Genomic DNA, 23439 nt, shown 5'->3' on the forward strand with positions numbered 1-23439 from the left:
TCTTATATTTTCGTTCAATCTTCTTCAAATAATCCGTTTAATTCCTCCAAGTAACTTGAACTTCATTTCAATTCGATTTCACCAGACCGGAATGGTCCGGATCTTCAGAAACTTGTTTCAGAATTAAAGGCCAGAGATATAATCGTGCTTTTATACTTCCACTTCAATCTTTATTGACACTTTTATTAAGAAGTTTGGTGCAGTAGTCAGCTAAACCCGACAATCACAGTTTCGATTGCTTAGTAATTTAAGCGGCGAACGAAGAAAGAGTTTTTGTAGATCGTACACAGTGCAAAGTTTCAACAATCGATAAAGATCTGTTTGCATTTTCATGATTTCGCCGAGATCAGCACAGAGGTGCTCGTTATGTAATTTAGGGTACTTCAATTATTCTTGACTAATGACTGCAGCCACGACCTTTCGACGTAAATGGAAGCAAAATAGGAGTCGCTGGAAACTCTGGTTCTTCGAAAATTACTGGACTTTCTTCTGTTAAATGCATTTGTAGTATCCTTGATTATTTTTAGTGTTAGCACAAATGTTTGTAACTTTCACTACTTTAAATCAATAATTAAAATTGTGCAAGTTTCTGGAAGCTTATTATGAACTTTTCAAGGTGGTTTTCAAGAAAACCATTTTATATGAACAGATAAATATTGTCATAGTAAAACAACTTTTTCCATATTTTCAGATAAAATATGCTATTATAATATACCTGTATTTAATGTATAAACACTTGCATGTATAATAAAAGAATAATTTTTAACACATTCTTTGTAGAAAATACATTAATATATCGTACATACATGTACTTGAAACTTGCTATAGTAAAACATAACCTCTCACCATGTTCTAAAAAAATATGCTATGATAAAATACTTGTATTTAATGTATAAATACGTCTATAATAAAAGAGTCATTTTCAACACATTCTTTGTAGAAAATACATTAATATATCATACATATATGTACTTCAAACTTGCTATAGTAAAACATAACCTCTCACCATGTTCTTAAAAAAAAATATACTATGATAAAATACTTGTATTTAATGTATAAATACGTCTATAATAAAAGAATAATTTTTCATCGCATTCTTTATAGCAAATACATTAAAATACCGTATATACATGTACGTAAATTTTGCTATAGTAAAACATAACCTTACATATTCCTCGTAACAAACATGTTACAATGCACCTACATTTAATACTCAAACTCTAATATAATAAAATACTAATGTTCCAACACATTTCTTACAAATACATTAAAAGAATGTACATATACACCTGCAACAAATAACCTGTTCCTACAAAATACAAAAACATTTGCAAAACATTGCAGAATTTTAGAGGAAAATATACAGTAATATGTTAACATAAATATTTACGGTTGGTTATTTCCAAGTCCCCGTGCAGTTTAACCACTCGTGTAACGGGTACATTTGTAGCTTTTTTACGATTAGAATAAACAAGACAGAGGAGAGAGAACAAGAGAAATAGGCGATGAAGGGTCGAAAGGACGTGAAATTACGTGCAAGCTCGTAGATACAGGGGGCTAGTAGAAACATACCTGCATATCAACGTGAAATTCTGCTTGAGATTCTTCGTGCGCCATGGCATAGTTACTCGTTGCACTCGGAACTCTATCCGTATTCGCGTGTGCGCCCCGGGTCGTACCAGCACTCTGAGTAAGCGGTAGCGACGCGCGTCGGGACGCCTCAAACGAGTCCGAGAACGTGTCTGCACCCTGCCCTGAACACTTTTTAGCTTCGACTTTGTTCACCTACGTTATACCTTCTTCTACCTTATATTTTTTAGTTGACGAAGTTTAATTTAGATTCGGACATTTTAACATATTTTGGTTGACGGAATTTAATTTAATTTTGTTCGTTTTATTCAACATTTTTTGGTTGACGAGATTTAATTTACTTTCGTTTGTTTTAGTTAATATTTTTTGATGGACGTTTAATTCACTTTTGTACATTTTAGTTTCTAAATTCTCAAATCCCAAATTTCCAAATGATTAATTTCTCAAATTCAAAATTTCCAAATTATTAATTTCTCAAGTCCCAAATTTCCAAATTATCAATTTCTCAAATTCCAAATTTCCAAATTATCAATTTCTCAAATTCCAAATTTCCAAACTATCAATTTCTCAAATTCCAAATTTCCAAATTATCAATTTCTCAAATTCCTACATTCTCAATTTCCCAATTCTCTAATACATCAAATTTTGAAATCCCCAATTCCCCAAATTCCTAGACCCTCAAATTCCAAATCTCCTAATTCTCAAATACCCAATTTCCAAATTTTCTAATCTACAAATCCTCAAACCCCAATTCTCCAAATCCCAAATCCCATTTCCCGAAATCCCATTTTTTCCCAAATCCCTAAATCCTTAAATCTAAAAATTCCCAAATTTCCCAGCGTCAAATTTTCTAAATTTTCAACCTCCTAAGTCCACTATTACCTAAACTCCCAAACCTTTTATTCCCAAAATCCCAAAATTCCCATATTTGTAAATAATTTCTCAAACTCCCAATAAATTAACAAAGAGTACATCAAAACAAGTAGAATCCTTTTATATTTTCTACGTGTATAAAATCGTGTCAAGCTATCACGTTCTGTCTTCTCAAAGTCCGCTTCTCTGGGAATTCTCCCGCGTCCATTTTACCCCCGCCATCTTCGAATGTCAGTCAGCCGATGAACTTGTCAATTTTCGTTGCCGACACGCACGAAACGATCGACTGGCATAACGTGCACCCGATTTTTCGAGACTCCGATAGATTGACACTTCCGCCATGCGTCCTTTTTCACGAAAAATATCGATAATAGAGCCGAGTCGTGCTTTCTGGACTGGAAGACATTGAAATGCTACGCGGGTACAGCGTTTCATGCTGTTATGAAGATTTATACGATTTCTCTTCTTTTAAATTACTGTTGTTGCTACAAATACGGGGCTGGTATTAGATTATTTTTATTTGGTGGATTTTAGGAATGTGATTGTTACAAATTTTTATAAGCAAATTTAGGTATTTACAAATTTGATCAATTTCAAAAATAGAAAAATTTGTCTGAATTGTTAAGTGTTTGAGGATTAAATATTTTCACAATCAGATTTGAACTTCAGTGACCCAGACAAGATTGTCAAATATAGAATCTCTAAAAAATGACACATTTCCAATCTGTTCAATTTAAATCTTGTGAAATCCAATAGTTTCCAAAGCTGCAGATGTTCAACTTCAAAAATTGAAAAATTTGTCTGAATTGTTAAATATTTGAGGATTAAGTATTTTCACAATCAGATTTGAACTTCAGTGACCCAGACAAGATTGTCAAATATAGAATCTCTAAAAAATGACACATTTCCAATCTGTTCAATTTAAATCTTGTGAAATCCAATAGTTTCCAAAGCTGCAGATGTTCAACTTCAAAAATTGAAAAATTTGTCTGAATTGTTAAATATTTGAGGATTAAGTATTTTTACAATCAGATTTGAACTTCACTGACCCAGACAAGATTGTCAAATATAGAATCTCTAAAAAATGACACATTTCCAATCTGTTCAATTTAAATCTTGTAAAATCCAATAGCTTCCAAAGCTACAAATCTTCAGCTTCAAAAAATAAAAACTTTGAATTTTTTAATTTTTGCCTGAATTATTGAAGGCTTGAGAATTATTAGTACGATCAGACTTGAACTTAACTGACCTTTGAAAGAATATACATTAGTATTCTAATATTGCCTAGACAACATGGTAACCATTTAATTGTACCAAAAATCGTATCGTAAAAAATTGTCGAAATGGAATAGCGTTTAAAACGTTTTCATGTATTGTCTGTTACAGTTTGGACAGAGATCAGCCGTTCACATTCCAGCTGGGAGTTGGCCAAGTTATTAAAGGCTGGGACCAGGGATTGGTGGATATGTGCGTGGGCGAAAAAAGGAAGTTGACCATACCGCCGGAACTCGGATACGGAGAGAAAGGAGCCGGAAACGTAATTCCTGGAGGTAAAGTTCCTTCCTCGACGTTCTTGCTATCCGTTGCCTCTGAAGTTTCTTATTATTTCCTCGTGCTATCGGATAGAAATTAGTTTTCCCAGCGTGCAGTCGGTTTAATGAACTTTACTCGGAATTCTAGCCGAGAAAACATGTAGATAAATAAAACGCGTAAATATACGGCGTGTAGAATGGAAACAATGGGTATATTTTATGTTATCGTTTCGATTTATGTCAATATTATCATGGAGAGAGATATGGCCTGAAATAAAACTGCATGCTCTTAGGATTTGTAGGAAATGGGTTAATCGATGTTTATCGCGTTGTGAAATGGAAGTGAAGATTGCGTGGTCTTAGGACTGATGAAAGATGGGTTAAATAATATTTATCGTGTTCTGTAATATGTAATTTTGGGAATTTAATAATGTAAAAATTTGGAAATGTGAAAATGGGAAAATGGGAAAACTGAAAAATTGACAAATTGACAAATTGACAAACTGAAAATTGAAAAATTAAAAAATTGACAAACTGAAAAATTGAGAAATTGAAAAATTGAAAAATTGAAAAAAATGACAAATTGACAAATTGACAAATTGACAAATTGACAAATTAACAAATTGACAAACTGAAAATTGAAAAATTAAAAAATTGACAAACTGAAAAATTGAGAAATTGAAAAATTGAAAAATTGAAAAAATGACAAATTGAAAAATTGACAAATTGACAAATTGATAAATTGACAAATTAACAAATTGAAAAATTGAAAAATTGAAAAGTGGAATATTTCGAAATTTTATAATGTGGAAACTTTAAAATTGAGAACTCCAGAAATTCGGAAACCCAAAAATTTAAAAATCCAGAATTTTGCTCCTTCTAAAATTTAAAAACTAAAGTATCTCAAACTCTATATTCCCGAGTTAAGAAATCAGCAATCCATCATTGTCCACATAATTAATTCCGCATCATTTCCGAAACCAGAAAATCAAATAAATTTACATGAATTAACATAATAACACGGGAAAACCCGTTTTAAATATGCGAAGATGAAACTATAGATAAATTGATTAATGAACCGCAACATTATTAAAATAAATGTATGTGTTACAAATGAATTTATAATTAATAACGAAAGTTCCAGGCTAATTGCAATTAATGAAGCGAAACCTTCAGTTTCGTCCATGCGAAATTCCATAGTACCGATATAGTAATTAGCACGAGTGGAACAATGAAAAATACGAAGCGAATTGGTCCGTAGTCAAAGAAAATATTTTCGTATTTCTACGCGGTCGTTCTATTCAATGTAAACATTTTCCCATAGCTGTAATTCAGTTTCACCGTAAAACACGCTGTAGATTGAATACACTTTCTAGCAATGTTGTCTTTCCGAGAAACAACCGCAATCCGTTGACGGGCTTTTGTTCAAATAATTGTAACGCAAAACATTCCCGAAATAGAGTATTAAAACCACTATTCGCAAGTTTGTATAACACGGTGATGGAAAAACCTCTCGTTACGTTTGACGTTCAGTTTCGTCGACGAATTTCAGATGCAACATTATAGAGGAAAATGTTGAAATGAAAGTTCGGTTTAATAACAGACACGCATTTATTACATTCGCTAATAAAACTTTGCAGAAAATTTCAAACAGGAACATTAACAGAAATTTTCTATTTGACGGTAGTCGAGGCGCGTGTAGGTGCTTTAATTACGAGCACATCTACAAAGTTAATAAGCTTGCAATAACAGAAGGCTTTCATTTCATATTCAATTTCTCGAATAAATTTCGCAAATCGAGAACATTTCTCGTATTCACAATTGCAATTTCATTATGGCTGCTGACATTCAATTTTACGAAGGTATTGCAGACTCTCAACATGTTGCCGACTCCAAGGATACAAGAATGGGCGATATTTGGAATTGATATTGGGCTTTGAAGTTGTCTTTTTCAATTTTGCAATAAAACTCGTTTCAGCACTTGGTGATGTAACGTTCGGCAACTTAACGCGTGGCAATATAGAAAGTGGAAATCTTGGTATAACGTATCATAATGCAATGCATGAAAATTTAACGCACGGCAATTTAACGCGTGGTAATTGGACGCGTGACAATATAGCGCGTGGAAACCTAGTACGTGAAAATTTAATGTATGACAATGCAATGAGTGGTAATATAACGCGTAGAAATCTGACGCGTGAAAATTTGAGATATGGCAATATAATGCGTGGCAATATAGCGTCTGACTATTTGACGCGTGGCAATATAACGCGTGGAAACCTAGTACGTGAAAATTTAATGTATGACAATGCAATGAGTGGTAATTTAACGCGTGGAAATCTAACGCGTGAAAATTTGAGACATGGCAGTTCAATGCGTGGCAATATAGCGTCTGACTATTTGACGCGTGGCAGTATAACACGTGGAAACCTAGCACGTGAAAATTTAATGCATTGCAATGCAACGAATGGTAATATAACGCGTAGAAATCTGACGCGTGAAAATTTGAGATATGGCAATATAATGCGTGGCAATATAGCGCCTAACTATTTGACGCGTGGCAATATAACACGTGGAAACCTAGCACGTGAAAATTGAATGCATTACAATGCAATGATTGGTAATTTAACGCGTGGAAATCTAACGAGTAAAAATTTGAGATATGGCAATTTAATGCGTGGCAATATAACGCGTGAGAACCTACCATTTGAAAATCTAGTGCATAAAATTCAATGCGTGGCAATTTATCGCGTGGAAATCTAACACTCATCTAACGCGTGAAGATCTATCATACGGTGATACAACACATAGCAATTTAACACGTCGGCTATATTTATTAAATAAATGTAAAAGTAAATAACAGTTAGAGATAAATATTTAGCCCAAGCAAATTATCGAACGATTACATCTATTCTCGAAGGAGAACGAACGAGATCAGCGGTTGAATCGATACAAAAAGGATCGTTAGTATCGCAATCGGACTAAAAAATGCAATTGCACGGAAATCCAATAAAGCGTCAACCATTAAATCGAGCACCAGCTATCCCCGAACGACTCGGTTAGATCAACAGCGAACCGGGTTCGCTCATTTTTTTCGTGAAAGCTCTCCCGTTGGATAAATCGACGGCTTCACCTCGAATATGCATATATCTTCGATCGAAATCGTTTCTGCGTTTTATGGAGTGCCCGGTTTTGTTTGGTAAACCCTCCGTTTTGCGAGAAGAATAGGTCGAGCTAGGATAAGCTTGCTCGATCATGTAAAATAATCAGCTTTCCGATATTGGTTGTATTTCTAGCTTCATTACTTCTTCGCGATTCTATTTGCACCATTGTTTACTTCCACGTCCTTTTAGTGCCAAGTCGAAATTAGAAGAATTATTTCATTAATTTAGTGGTTTTATTTTTGGATGTGACACAAGCTCAAATTTCTAGGTTTTCAAATTCTTTAATTTCGAGGTTATGAAGATTCTGTGTTTCTAAATTTTTCACTTTCAAAATTTCACAAATTCTCGAGAGTTTCATGTCAAATTACACAAATTCTAAAATTCCCATGTTCCCAATTTCCAATACTCACAAATTTCCACATTCGCCAATTCCCACATTGTGAAATCCACAAAACCGCAAACTTCTATATCCCCATATTCCTAAATCCTTTATCAATAAATTTTCAAATTTCAATGTCCCTAATTTCCAACACTGTCCAACTCCTACATCCCATAATCTTCAACCAATCTCCAAATCTTCACATTTCCAAAATGTCCCCAAATACGAACAAGTGACTCCTCTCCTCCATTCGTTCCAATATTTTACTTACCAGCCTGATATTTCCTTTCAACCGATTATTGAATAATAATAACTGTAATCATTCGAAATATCCTGAAGTTTTCACGTCCGATTACCGCAAAGTTCTGATAACAAGGAATTATTCACAATTTCTTTGTGTCGCAATGCTGTCCGTGGCCCTTTGTTGCGGAAGAACGTGTAACGAGAAGTTACAATGTTCGAGGGCTTTGCAACGGGAGCGAAGTAAATGCGGTTTATGCGTTTTATGGTTAATTAACTTCTCCGTCGGCCAACACAGGTTCACTCGTCTCCTTTGTAAAAAATATTTGCGGTACGACGTTTAAGCCGTACCGAGAATATTTGTTGAAGCTCGTTAGTGCTGGTCCGAGTCTTTTTTTTCAACGTTTCTGAATGAATTCGATGCGGTTCAATGAACGCCCTGCGCTATTATCTTTCACGGAAAACGAGCCTGATTGTTTTACCGGACTCTTGAAAACAATTTTACGGTTAAACAATTAAACAGATCTAGGTAAGTTTTTAATTCGAACGTGCTTTCCTCGGCAGTTTTCCCTATGATCGCGATAATTCGCTCTCCGAAAATAATTGCCCGACGAAATGAGTTTCGCAAAAATTCGAGATCGAGCGAAGGTTAATTAAAACCGACAATGGAAAAGTATACTGACCGAAATAATCGAAAAATTTTAATTTTTGAACTGTACGAAAATTGAAATAGTAAGAATTAAAGGATAATGTATTTTGTAGACGAATACGTGTTGCAGATTCTTTTTTACCTGGTAGAATTAATTTCAATTTATTTAACTATTTATGAAAGATGTATTTCGCTAATTGTTACTAGCTTAAATATTATAACAAATATATTTTTGTTGCATAGAAAAATTAATATTAATTTATTCAATGAACTATGAAGGATAAAATGATTTTATTAGTTACTTAGTTATTACTAGTTTAAATTTAAAAATGAAATATATTTCAGTTACCTAGTAAAATTAATATTAATATATTCAATAAAGTATGAAGGACAAACTGATTTAAATAATTAAAATGGTTTGAATAATTATTTATTACTACTAGTTGAAATCTTACATCAAGTATATTTTTGTTTATAACCTACTAAAATAAATATTAACTTACTTAATGAATCATGAAGAATAAAATGATTTAAGTAATTTATTATTTGATTATTGCCACAAAAATCAAATTAAACAAGAAAGATATCTCCAATGACCCAAATGGAGAAAGGAAACTTTCTTCGGTACAATGCACGTAAGGGAAGAACAAGAGAGAAGAAATTGCGCACAAAGAAAAGAAATTTGATTCCATCTATTGTCGATGTTGCAACCAGTCGAGAAAAAGAGAGACCTTTTCGAACGTTTACCACTGTTCCAAGTCGAGATGAGAGTGATTTGTTCCTTAACTTCTATTGAGCGCCCCATGTGAGGGTTAAAGTCGAAATATTTGACTCGGGATTTCACTTAAACATCGATTTATAAATTACTCAGATATTTCACACGAACTTGTACTTTTACAAATTTTGTATTTTTGCCTTCATTCAGATTTATTTATGTTTGCTATTCAGGTAGAAACTTTTGTTTGAAAAATTGCAAATATACTATTTTATTCTATAAACATAAAATGCTCTATATAATTGAAATAAATATAATTTTTTATATTAACCCTTTGTTGCACAATTTTTTCAATTTTTATATATACAAAATTTGATATACACATCATTGAATGCTGATATATTATTTCATTACCTATACTTAATGTAAAATTACACATTCATTATTTTATATATTAACCCTCGTTGCACAATTTTTCCAACTCCACAAAAAATATATATATTCTTCAACTAATGCATGTAATAACAGCAGAAAAATTACAAATACTAAAAATATTTTCTAATTAAAAAATTGATTTAAAAAAAATTACATACCACAATATAAAGAGAAATGTTTCAAAATTGAATTAAAGAATTATCTACAATTCTAAAAATTTCAATTAGGAAAATTGACAAATAAGATCTTCGGTGGAAATTGTTTACGAGTGCAGAATGTTAAAATATCATGCATACTTCATCCCCAACGATCCTCGACCGTGCAAATTGTAATTAGAACTATTTACACAGTACGTAGAACGTGACACGACTTAAAGTTCGAATGTAACAAACTAAATCGTATATATGTACAGCAGAGTTGAATTACAACTTCTGTAATTGGAACTAGAGTTATAATTTAACTTTCCAACAAATGTGATCCTGGTTTGTCATATCTCAACTTTAACTTGTTAGACGAGTGTGATTCGATATTCTGACGCAGAGGGTTAACTGTATTTTTCATACAAATTACTAATTGTAAGTTTCACAATTACGCTTGAAATATCTGTCTATTGTTTGGGGAATTTTGTTACTTAATCTTTGAAGTTAATTTTCGAAGTTATTCTCGTGACAAATTGTGGTAAGGAGAGTTTAGTATAATTTTAATATTTCATTTTTATATTTTAATATTTTTTTATATCTTCATTACAGATTTTTTTATATTCTTATATTTTAATATTTACATTTTTGGTATCATAGTAATGTTGTTTAAAAAATTTTTCTGTAGTTTTTATTTAACAACTCTAAAATTCAAAATTTCTAAATGTCCAAACTAATAATTTTAAAAATTGTGAACTTCAAATTTTCAAACATAAGGACTGACAACCTTGAATGTTTCAAAATTGACCCATTTAAAAAAACTCAATTTCTTGGAAGCCACTAAAAATCGAATAAAAAATTTTGTATCGAAACTTCAAATTCCACTGCTTAAGAACAGCATAACTGTCCATCAAATACGGGTCACTAAAGACCCCAAACTATTGAATGGATTAATTACCAACGTTCTTTGGACCAATATTGAACCAATAGCACTCTCGATCGTTTAATTTCCAGCAGCCCGACGCGACACGCTGTGCTTTGTATTAATTGCGCCCGTTTAAGTAGTGAATAATTGAGCGGCATATTTCATTAGAACACAGTTTAATCGCGATGGGACCGTCCATAATTAATACAGGACACGCGTGGCTGCTGCACAATTCTCTTGTCTGTGTACGGCTCGTTAAATTTTCGAGAAAATGTCGCGCACGAACGAGATGGTTCTCTCGTTATCGCTAAAAGTGCAGCGCGGTTCACGGTGTTGCGTAATCCGGACAGATTTGTCGTTCTTATCGAGAAGAACGACACTCATTGCGTAAGAATTATCTCGATGAAATTGATTGGCTATTTCTATGGATATTAAGAGTAAACGACCGATTACAGTCACTTATTTATATCGGTTTAATCTTAACTGGATAACAGATCGAGTAATCAAGGGACTTATGTAATTGATTGGCTTATTATTTTATTGGCTTCTTCTCAGATGCTTTCTTTTCCTTTGCACCTTCTCTGTTTTCCGATTATTCAAATTTGTGATAAAATCTTGATGTATGAAGTGTTTCGTATGCAATGTTCATTTCTCAAATTTAAATAACAGATCTTTTCTTCAAGAGCTGTCATTAGTTTCATTAATTTTAAAATTCAGAAAAAGATAAACGAAAAAGAAAATTCAGAAACTGAAATATTTTATGATGTTTAGAAGCAAGTTTAGAAATTCAGGCAGCTGACAAATTTTTGAGGTTAAGAACTCAAATATATGTCAAGAAATTATAAACCATCTTTTAAAGCAAACTTTTAATCCCAAAAACTTTAAAAACATATTCTTGGAACTTTCAAGGCAAACTTTGAGGTTATCTCCAAATGCAGTTTCCAAATGATCACATTCAGTAATATGAAAACTTTCAAAATCCTCCAAGCTTCGCAAGTTTTCCACTGCAAGCAAGAGAAAAATTGCAACTGATCAGCAATCAGAAAAATTGTCAACTTTACCAGGCGGCCATATAACGAGACTCCAGACAGAAACATCTGAATTGGCCATCAGTGGTCCAGTTACCCGTTTCTCGAAGAAGCTGTCAATAATTCGAACATGCTCGCAATTTCCTCGATCGTTTTAAACGAGAAGAATCGCGATTGCTAGTAAACGTCAGCAGCAAGGGCTCCGTCATACGTCATGGAGGAGGTTTCGAAATACGGGACAGGTTTTTCGTCGGGAACAGAGCCGTGCAGATCGTCGACGGGCAAATAATAGAAAAGCCACGGCAATCGTCTTTCGTCAGCATTGACAGAGACGTATTGGATTTTTATTGGGTTTCGAGCAATCAATGCGCCGTACGCGTGTCGCCCGTTCGCAAGGATCAGTGAAACATAATAGAAAATCAGTACATACAGAACCATTTTCTTTTTCGGGTACCCAAGTTTTTTTCACCCGGAAACGTTTAAACGTTATTAGCTAGAAATTCGAGATAGTTTCGTTTGGAACGCCTGGCCACTGTTATCTGCCAACGGGACATTTGCAAGTCTGAGTGGAAGGTTTTTGGATCGTGTTCGAAAACGGGTATCGTGAATTCTGGACCGTGGTCTTACTTTAAAGAATTTTTCGATGGTTAATTCGCTTTAAATACAAGATGTTACTTCTGAAATTGTAATGGCGGAACTTCACTTTTTGCGGAAGAGACTCTACAACTATGATTTGAGAATATGGAAATTTGGAACTGGTAAATCGTGAAATTTGTAAATTAGAAAATTTGAGAATTTAAAAATCTACACTTAAAAGCTTGCAAAATTGAAAATTAAAAAATCTTTAATTTCTAGAATTTAAGAATACTTGATGTATAATAATTCCTTCACATGTGTCACACCTTCTGTAAACTTCTGAATTTTAGAAATTTTGCCCCATGTAATTTTGGAACATCGAAATTTAGACAATTTTATACTTTATAATATTTAATACTTCGAGAAATTTTTAAACTTTAAAAGAAGGTTCAAAAAATTCCGAAAATCTCTAAAGTCCAAAAAAGAAAATTCCAAACTTGCAAGAATGAAAAATTGAAAACTCACTAAATATTTGCATAAGTATAAATAATTAAAGAGCTGAGAGTGATAAGTTTATATGCAAGGGAATAATTATTGATGCATTTGGATATCGTTTGGTAACATGATCATCGAATGCCAGTTACGCATTATTGATACGGATAATAAAAGGAATTACTGCATAGCGTCGAATAATTATCACGCGTACTTGAATTCGCAACGAAACACGAGGTGTCACGGTGTTTCGATTAATTAATGAGAAATAAATTGTTTAATTAAATGTTTCGTTGCGCTGCACATTTGAAACGCGACAGAGGACGGTAATTAAAGGCGGATCGAATCGAATTTAACGAGACAGTAATTGTTGCCTACGGAAATGGTGTCATTTCAAGTTTTATATCCTCCCTGGGTATTTGTAAATTGCGTTTAATCGATAATTAAAGCTAATGCGTTCAACTTGAGGAATGTTTACTGAACGGGTAAGCGTTTTGGGTAGAAATGCAAAACAATGTTAATTGTTAAATATTTAACTCGAAGTAGAAATTAATGGGGGATTAATTATAATGTAGGTTCATTGAATTAATATTTTTATGACACGCGTGAAGGAATTGTTATACTGCGTTTGGGATTCTTATGTTTTGGGAATTCAAGATTTTTTAATTTTCGATTTTGCAAGTTTTTAAGTGGGGATTTCTAATTTTCAAATTCTCAAATTTCTATAGTTTCAAATTTCCATATTCTCAAGTTTCCATATCGTCAAATTTCCATATTCTCAAATTGCCATAATCTCAAATTTCTATATTCTCAAATTTCCACATTCTCAAATTTCCAAATTCTCAAATTTCCAAATTCTCAAATTTCCAAATTCTCAAATTTCTATATTCTCAAATTTCCATATTCTCAAATTGCCATAATCTCAATTTTCCATATCGTCAAATTTCCATATTCTCAAATGGCCATATTCTCAAATTTCTATATTCTCAAATTTCCATATTCTCAAATTTCCAAATTCTCAAATTGCCATATTCTCAAATTGGCATTCTTTCACATCACCATATTTCCAAATTGCCAAATTGTTAAATTCCCGAATTTTCTTCTCTTCTTCAGCAAAGTAATAATTTAGCTTTGAAATTATCAAAACCTAATTCATTAACAAAATCATGTATTTTTGATTTCAGGTGCTACCTTATTGTTCGACGTTGAACTCATCAACATCAGCGATTCTCCACCATCCGCAAACGTATTCAAAGAAATCGATAGCGATCACGACAACCAATTATCCCGCGAGGAGGTGAGAACAATGGCAAGATCTCTTTTAATTTCTTTTCAAGGGTTGCATCTGGTGATGGTTTTAGCATAAGTATATTTTCAATAATATTTATTACATCAAATATCTTCATTCATATTCACATTCAACATTTGATAGCTTGAATTCTTAATAATTTTACTGACAAACAATTTAGAATGAATATTTAATAAAAATTTTCTAGTATCATTTACATAATTATTTCATGCTTGAGAGAAATTTTAAAAACTCTTTTTAAAACATGAAAATAATTATAATTTTAATTATTTCATATTTTATTATAATTTTTATTATTTCTTTGAAGACATTCTTTTTTATTTATTATTTAGAGTTTTCTTATCATTTATATTATTTATTTATTTGATGTCTATTATTTCTCTTTGAATATTTATTTTTTGCTACTTGAAGTTTTGTAGAACTGCAAACTGATTCTGAAAGAGAATCCTTAAAAGGATGTTAAATTATTTACGAGTTCGTGCTACAACTTTTTCTTACAATTTATCGAAGAATCGTCTGACAATTTCTTTCGCCTGGGAAAATTGATACGGATCGAAGTGGAGACCAATCACGACATTGGAGCTTGCTAGCTTTATCTCCGCGTGCAAGTGCAAAGGATTAACGTGTACACATTGTGCAGGGGAAAGAGTTGTAGCTCGAAACGTTTTTCACCTTTTTTCGACCGTAACAAACAGGAGCAACTAAATCCTTTGCCATTTTTCCACCGTTGTCTGTGTGTGTAGATGCATTTTGATCACTTTGAAATATCGTGCAACTTTTCGAGCGTAGATATATCGCATCGAAGTGAATTTAAATCAATCCTTGCTGCGTTTCTATGCAAAATCGTAGAGAAGTAATCGAATAAATGAATTCATTGTCTTTAAATTTATTTATAAATTTAATACATCACAACAAAGTAATTTAATACATCACAGATTATTAAATGATATTAACTCGGAGATTTACAAGAATTATTTACTTTTTTGCAAAAGATTTTGTACAAATGGAAAAAGTGGAATTACAGTTTTGAAGGTTTTTGAGTTGTTGACCAGCACGATACAGTGGAAACCGTTGTATGCAAGACGAAAGTAAATACTTTAACCCTTTCTGCAAACACAAAGAGGTAACAAGAGAGTTAAATACTTTAACCTCTTTTAGAACCGCAAGTTCACAAATTTTGAAAGCAGCAATTTACTGTATGTTAGAAAAATTTAGCTAATTTTAGTACAAATTTGAGGACTTTAAATACAGATATAAAATAAAAATTATCAAATCATTTATAATACAATTAATTGTTATTTAAAACATGCTATGTTTGTGCGTTGTTTTTCACAATCACTACTATCTAGATTTCATTAAAATCATGAAACTTTTCTTTCAAACAAACTTTATCTGTATCCTCCATCATGAGTTAGTTCCACAAATCACCACATGGCGTGCATAAATCGTATCAGTAGAGATATAACTTCACTTAATTAGGTAACCTGATAAGAGTTACCTAACCTAATCTAACTAGTATAGTTGTATACATCACCTTGTTCCTATGTCTGGCAGTTCTCTCACAGTGAATAACACATTGTACAGATGATCGTTTTAATCATTTTTGAAACTGATATATTCTATTCAAAATATTAACACTTAATATTCCAAAGAAGTAATACTTGATATAGAAGTAGTAATATTTAATATTATAAGGAAGAAGTACTTAATATCTGATATTCCGAAGACATTGTAATACTCAACATTTGAAATTTAATATTGTAAGGCAACAGTAATGTTTAATATCACAAAAAAGTAGTAATATTTAATCTTTCAAGGAAGTAGTAATATTTAACAGTTTAAATCCTATCTCATATTCCGAAGACATAGCAATACTTAATATTTCAAAGAAGTAGTAACACTTAATCTCCCAACCAAGTAATAATATTTAACATTATAAAGAAACAGTCATATTTAATACGAAGGACACAGCTATTCCATAAGGATTCTCATCTCCATCTTGCATGCTAAAAATCCAACATGGTCGCCATTCCATCCAACATGGTCGATTCCATACGAATCTGGTGAGACCACACCATAAAACTTGCCACCCTTTTGCTACCCCAAAACTGAAATGGTCGATGCGTTTGCTTAGGTGAGCCAGTACCTGAGGAAGCAGATGATCGAAGCGGAGCAGGGAGGCAGCGAGAACGAGGAAGTAAAGAAGATGCTCGCGGATCACGACAAGCTTGTGGAGGAAATTTTCCAGCACGAGGACAAGGACAAGAACGGGTTCATCTCCCACGACGAGTTCACCGGGCCGAAGCACGACGAGCTCTGAAGTCTTCGTGCCGCGTCGCCGCGTCTTCGAGCACCGCGTCGCCGTCGGCGTCGTGTCTCGCGCCACCACGTGTTCACATCCGCGCGGAATCGCCTCTTCGAGTCCTGTCCGGTCCGCGAACGTCACTGAATATCACAGATATCATCGATCGATGATGGACCGCTTCACCTACCACTCGGTGCACCTTCGAGCTCGAGGAACAAAAGAGAAGCTGAAGAAACGGTTCTCTTCCTCGCTGGGGCGTTTCTCTGGCCAGTTATAACTTCGGATCAGGCATAAACGGTTTCGCTGGAACTACTCTTCATCGATCTTGGAAGAGTTAGCAAGAAAATTAGCTGACTCGAAAGTATTCCTAAAGCTTCTCGAGTCGCGTTCTCCTCCCGGGACGCTTGAACGCGTTAACGGCCGAAGAGGATCCTGAGGAAGGGAAGCGACAGACTCGAGCGAAACAATAATTACGCGGACTCGGAAGTGAGATCGTCTGAAAAGTTTTCGAAGGATCTTACTCGGGGATGCAGTTTTACTACGACGCGAGACGCGAACACGCCTTGAACCAACCGCGAGTGCTGGTCGAGATCCTGGCGGGAAACGAGGCTGTTTTACCTAATATAATTATATATATAAATAAATATAAATATAGATAGAAACAGAGAAAAAGAGAGACAGAGAGGAAGGAAGAAAGAGAGAAAGGTTGTGAGAGAGACAGAGAGAAAGTGTTTTTTCTACACGACTATAGATGTTAGCGTATATCAATTAAGCGCATCGACGTAACGGTGCTATAAATCACACGCGAAGAAACGATCTGTCCTTGTCTCGAAAGCTTCTTCCTTTTTTTTTTTTTTGATCCAACCCTCTTCGCCGTATCACGACAAACTCACCTTCCCCTTTTTCATGAGCAATCAAACCCCACCGGCATTCTCGGTCACGAATGTCACGCGAGAGACTCGCGAGAGGACCGGCAGAGAAAACTCGAAGCGGAACGACGTAAATAAAAAAAAATGAAATAAAAAAATATTCGAGGATGCGTGGTGGAGATGAATGGCGATCGCATCGTAGCGATCTGTTTCTTACATGATCGACGCTATCATTATTACACTTTTAAACTGATACGTTTTTATTACTACATTATATTGTATGTTGTTAAAGTTGGACGAAGGTTAATTAATAAATCGTGTGTCTCGAGCACAGTTTGTTATATAAAGTGATTTGTTTGATTTGCATGTCTGTTTTTTACCTTGCCCCTTGGGTTTGTTGATGGACTTACAAGCTGGAAATAATATCGTAAAAATACAGGTAGACAAGCTGGAAATAATATCGTAAAAATACAGGTAGACTAATCATAGTATGATTGATATTGATTATGATATATTGGTAAATTTTTCTTTAGAAATAAAATATATGGTGCATGTATTATAAGTTAGGTCTTTTGTACGTAGAATTACAAGGTACAAATTGGGGATATAGAAGTTTAGGTTTGAAGATAATTTTGAGAGTGCGGGGAGTCGAGGATTTGGGGAATTTGCAAATGTGAAAATTTAAAAATTGGAATATGTGATAATTTGAAGATTTGAAAGTTTGTGGATTTTAATTGGAGATTTGAGAATATAAGAATTTAAGGATTTGGGAATTTGGGAATTTGAGAATTTGGAGATGTGGAGATTTAAAAATTTAGAAATTTGGGAATTTAGGAATTTGGGAACTTGGGAACTTGGGAATTTGGGAATTTGGGAATTTGGCAATTTAGGAACTTGGGAATTTGGGAACTTGGGAATTTGGGAATTTGGGAACTTGGGAATTAGGGAATTTGGGAATTTGGGAATTTGGGAACTTGGGAACTTGGGAATTTGGAAAATTGAAAATTTGGGAATTTGGTAATTTGGGAATTTGGGAATTTGGTAATTTGGAAATTTGGAAAATTGAAAATTTGGGAACTTGGGAACTTGGGAATTTGGGAATTTGGGAATTTGGGAATTTGAGAATTTGGGAAATTGGAAATTTGAAAATTTGGAAAATTGGGAATTCGGAAATTTGGAAATTTGGAAATTTGGAAAATTGGAAAATTGGAAAATTGGAAATTTGAAAAATACCTTATAAGTAAAAAAAGCTTGTAGGTCCTTCACAAAGAACTTACCTGATCAATTTAATAAAAAAACAAAAACAAGTAAGTAGACAAGGAATAAATGAATAAACCAATAAATTTATTGCTGCTCTCAGATTTATTTCAAGAATCATTCTCGCAGAAAATTACAATAATTGCGCACACGGGACGCGCGATAGTAAGGTGATGATTAAATTAATTAAGTTTCTAAGTTGCTCCTCCCGCAGAACAAATCACACCGTTTATAAATTTTCTAGGTATCGAAATACATTACCTACATTGTATGTATCTGTAGAATTGATTGCTGATCACAATTCTATTTCTTTCATCTTACAGCATATGAAAGACAATATTTTATTTCGAGACTGATCGTCATTTGCGATATTCGATTAATTAATCATGGTCGGGACTTTATCAACATGTTAACTGCCGTAGTAAAAATTACTGTTCTTAAATGTTTGGTACTTTTCATTTTTTAAATCTCAAATTTTCTTGTGAATTAAGAAATATTCGAACATTTCAATATTTCTAAAATTTCGAATTTTTAAATTTTCAAATTTGTCGAAGTTTCACATTTCTGAATTTTTCATAGTTTCAAATTTTCTCCCAAATTTCTAAATTCTCAGAATTCTAAAATCCCCAGTTTCTAAAAGTCCAAATTCTTCAAATTCTTAACTCTTAAATTTTCAAAGTTCAAACTTCTGAAATTTTCAAGTTTCTCAAATTTACCTAATTTGTCAAATTCACCAAATTTACCAAATTTCTCGAGTTTACCAAATTCACAAAATTTCTCAAATTTCTCAAATTTCCTAATTTTCCCAATTTATTGAATTCATCGAATTCTATAAATTTTAAAATTTGTTAAATTTCCAGATCATCAAGTCTTCAAATTAACAACTTCCTAAATTTCAAAATTTCAAAATTCGAGAATTTAAAAATATGGTTCACCCTCACTATAAATATCATAAATTCCACTATACAAACTCCCCAAACATCTCCACCTCATTCAAAACCACTTTCCTGTATTTACTGCATATAGTATATTACTCTATAAAATATGTGATCCCACAAATCTCCCACGGCAATTAACACGTCACATAAAATAGTTAAATAAATCGTTGATCGACGGATAAAACTGTTTCAGGCACGTGTTGATACAATTGTCCATTTATCGTCTGTCGTTCGAGTTCACATATCTACGCGAATGCTCAAAGAAGTCTCTCCGCGCTTCGATACAAAATTGATTCGAGCGTCGCCGGAAAATGTTCTCTATTTTGTGTCGGAGCATTTATTTCCAGGAGACTGTCACCGTGGAAGATGCATCTGGAAAGTTTCCTTTTTTTCGCAGGAAGAAAGATGGAGAGGATATAAAGTTTCAAAGTTGCCGCATTCGCTCGCGAATACGCTGACCCGTAAGCTTTCCTCCGCACTCGAGTTTACCGGAAGTCGCACGAAACGAGACTTCCCCGAATCTTCGATCTTCATTATTTATTATCGTTTTTATCTCGGCAAAAGCGTTACGTAACAAGATTAAAATTGCCCGAATATTAATTTTCGATGTTTTCGACCGCGATGACAGCTTCGTTAAAAACAAACGCGACGAATTTTTCCTGACAACGTTAATTCCGCGACTTTTAATTAACTCGGCACGCGACTTTGTCGACCGTTCTGAAAATCTGTTGTTTGAAGTTTGATGAAAATCCTCAATCGATATATTTTTAATTATACATGCAATTTTCTGGCGATAGTGGAAGGAAATTTAGTTTGTTCGGCGACGTTGCGAAACTTCGTTTCACTTTGTTTATACGTTCGTTTAACTTGATTAAAATTAACATGGTGATAGGATTTGTTCGATTAGAGTTATGAATTATAGTTAAAATCTTGAGGGTGCGTTTTTGTGTGACATTAAAAATTATGGTTGTACTGAGACTCCACCATGTTGTCCACCATAATGGTGGAAAAAATTTGAATGCATGGAATCGAGGAGTTTTGCAATTTGGGGATTTGGAAGTTTGATAAATTTGCATTTGGGGATTTGGAGATTTCGGTTGCTGGAAAATTGATAATTTGGGAATTTCTAGGTTAGGTGATTTGGGGAGTGAGAAATTTGGGAATTTAGGAAGTTGGAAATTTAGAAATTTGGGGATTTAGGTAGTTGGAAATTCAGCAGTTTGGGGATTTAGGAAGTTGGGAATTCAGCAATTTGAGAATTTAAGAAGTTTGAAATTTAGCAATTTCGGGATTTAGGAAGTTGGAAATTTAGCAATTTGGGGATTTAGGAAGTTGGAAATTTAGGAAGTTGGAAATTCAGCAATTTGGGAATTTAAGAAGTTGGAAATTTAACAATTTGGGGTTTGGGAAATGGGAAATTACAAAATTTGGAAATTTAGGAAGTTGGGAATTCAGCAATTTGGGAATTTAAGAAGTTGGAAATTTAGCAATTTGGGGTTTGTGAAGTGGGAAATTACAAAATTTGGAAATTTAGGAAGTTGGGAATTCAGCAATTTGGGAATTTAAGAAGTTGGAAATTTAGCAATTTGGGGTTTGGGAAGTGGGAAATTACAAATTTTGAAAATTTAGGAAGTTGGAAATTCAGCAATTTGGGGACTGAGGAAGTTGGAAATTTAGAAACATGGAGACTGGATAATTCAGTAATTTCTAAATAACAAAATTTGGAAAGGGACTCTTGGACTTCAAATACCTTGCACAATACTAAAAAATTTCAAACATAGAACTGCATCAGTATCCCTTCAAACCCTCATGTGTGCAATTCTCCACACATTTCACACAAAGCTAAAATAATTAATCTCCCAATATAACTTTCACTTCACTACTCATCCTCAATAAAATACAAATACACCATAAAAAACCAATTTGTCACTCAAAAACGCACTCTCGAAACAACCTGAACAAGTTGTTTGTGGGCGCATTCAACAAGTTAAAAAGAACGAACGACAGCGCGCAATGAATTCGAAAAATAGAATCGAAGGCCTCGATTTTTGTCGTTGACAAACCTGATAAAACCGACGTCTTTCGATATACATAAAGTTCGATCGAAATATATATATATATGTGTGTGTAAATCTATATATATATATATATGTATATATATAATTCTATTGACGTATAACCTTGGTGTGTGTTTGCGATTCCGTTGTTCTTCTTACATGAAGTAGGTGGCACCTTGATGAAATCGCAACATTCTGGCCGTGTCGTTAACGTCCGAAGGCTCGATGATCTGTTTCCTCTTTTCTCGTGGACGAATCTCAGGGTTCGATTTTTATCACAGTCAGTAGCCCTTGATGTAGGCGGCGATGTGTTTCTTCTCCTCTTCCGAGAGGCCGTTCTTCAGCGTTCTACGCACTACACATATCATATATATAATTATTAAATTTATTTATAACTAGATAGCATTTGAGTATGAACATTTCGTGTACTTAAATTAGGAACAAAATTTGGTACTACATTTTGTAATTGACATGTATGAATAATTATTACAGTTCTTTTTACTAGTTAATGTGTATGAGCTATCTGTAATATTAATTTTACTTCATTTTTGAGAAATGATTAATAATAGAAACATTCATAACATATTGTTATGAAGGATTTTACTTAACTATATTGTTATAAATAATATGTCTGTTATATAATATATCTACAGGTTCTTATAAATGATATTTTTAAAAGATATTGATATAAATAATGGCTGCAAGATGTGATCACAATGAATGTCTAAAAAGATATTATTATAAATTGCATGTCTAAAACATATCATTATAAATAATATATATAAGATGTACTGTTATAAACAATACCTTTAGAACAATATCTTTATCGTTACAAATAATACATTTTAAAATACATGTACACAAAATGTTCATTTAGCAAGCAAACAAAAACAGTTCAAACTGTCACTCAAAGGCGAACATTCCAAAAGTTTGCATGCAGTGTATGTTCATCGAATACTGTACAGAATTATACGAGTCATCAATAAGATTAGTAAATCACAAGAATGTATTAAATCGAACGATATCCGAAAAATTGCAACAAAAGTATTAATCGAAATTTCGAACAATGATTGATCAAGAGTAAATTAATTCGACGTTTATTGTTAATACAGCGTGCACCTGCTGATAACGCGACAAATGAACGGTTCGAGCTTGCATGTATAATTATGCATAGTGGTTAATGGATTCGGAAAATTATCACGGGTATTTGCCGCTTTTGGGTCCAATAATTCAACAGCCTGAAGCCTTCTGATTACTGCTATCGAAATATTATTTGGTATTTCGAAAACTTTTTAAGTTAATCTCCCCAACTTCTGATTCTTGTTTTCATTATTTAAATTTTATTGTGTTTCTTTAATATTTCAAGCAATTTTTTCATTCAAAATTCTCTGTTAAAGTTAATCTCTCGAACTTTTGATTAAAGTTACATTATTCAAACTTTTTGATCATCGTGTAAATTTTTCTATTCTTTCAAGCAATTTTTTTATTTAAAATTCTTTGTTTAAGTTAATCTCTCGAACTTTTGATTCTTGTTACATTATTCAAACTTTTTGATCATCGTGTAAATTTTTCTATTCTCTCAAGCAACTTTTTTATTAAAAATTCTCTGTTGAAGTTAATTTCTCAAACTTTTGATTCTTGTTACATTATTCAAACTTTTTGATCATCGTGTAAATTTTTCTATTCTCTCGAGCAATTTTTTTATTCAAAATTCTCTGTTGAAGTTAATTTCTCAAACTTTCGATTTTTGTTACATTATTTAAACTTTTTGATCATCGTGTACATTTTTCTATTATTTGAAGCAATTTTTTTATTCGAAATTCTCTATTAAAGTTAATCTCTCGAATTTTTGATGTTACATTATTTAAATTTTTGATCATCGTGTAAATTTTTCTATTATTTCAAGCAATTTTTTAATGTAAAATTGTTGATGAAATGAACAACAGAAATGAAATACAGAAGTAAATAT

At 33.1% G+C, this 23439-nt stretch overlaps 2 protein-coding genes across 4 annotated transcripts in view; one reads left to right on the plus strand and one right to left on the minus strand.

The window, feature by feature from the left end:
- Fkbp14 (peptidyl-prolyl cis-trans isomerase Fkb14) overlaps positions 1–17565 on the plus strand; it is a 117653-nt gene extending 100088 nt beyond the window's left edge. The window contains exons 2-4 of one of the 2 annotated variants that reach the window (XM_012296449.2): positions 3850–4013; positions 13920–14044; positions 16179–17565. In XM_012296449.2, the coding sequence (XP_012151839.1) occupies positions 3850–4013; positions 13920–14044; positions 16179–16364 (475 nt within the window). In that variant the 3' untranslated portion in view covers positions 16365–17565. The remainder of the gene's footprint in view (positions 1–3849; positions 4014–13919; positions 14045–16178) is intronic. The other variant, XM_003707990.3, reaches the window with a different exon arrangement.
- Positions 17566–18561: 996 nt separating this feature from the next.
- Fhos (Formin homology 2 domain containing) overlaps positions 18562–23439 on the minus strand; it is a 284475-nt gene continuing 279597 nt past the window's right edge. For both annotated transcript variants that reach the window (XM_076532146.1, XM_076532145.1), the window contains one exon: positions 18562–21825. Coding sequence is in view for 1 of the 2 variants with exons in the window: in XM_076532145.1 (XP_076388260.1) it covers positions 21752–21825 (74 nt within the window). In the remaining variant the exon portion in view is untranslated. The remainder of the gene's footprint in view (positions 21826–23439) is intronic.

The sequence above is a fragment of the Megachile rotundata genome, chromosome 5 (assembly GCF_050947335.1).
Source record: "Megachile rotundata isolate GNS110a chromosome 5, iyMegRotu1, whole genome shotgun sequence".
Lineage (NCBI taxonomy): Eukaryota > Metazoa > Arthropoda > Insecta > Hymenoptera > Megachilidae > Megachile > Megachile rotundata.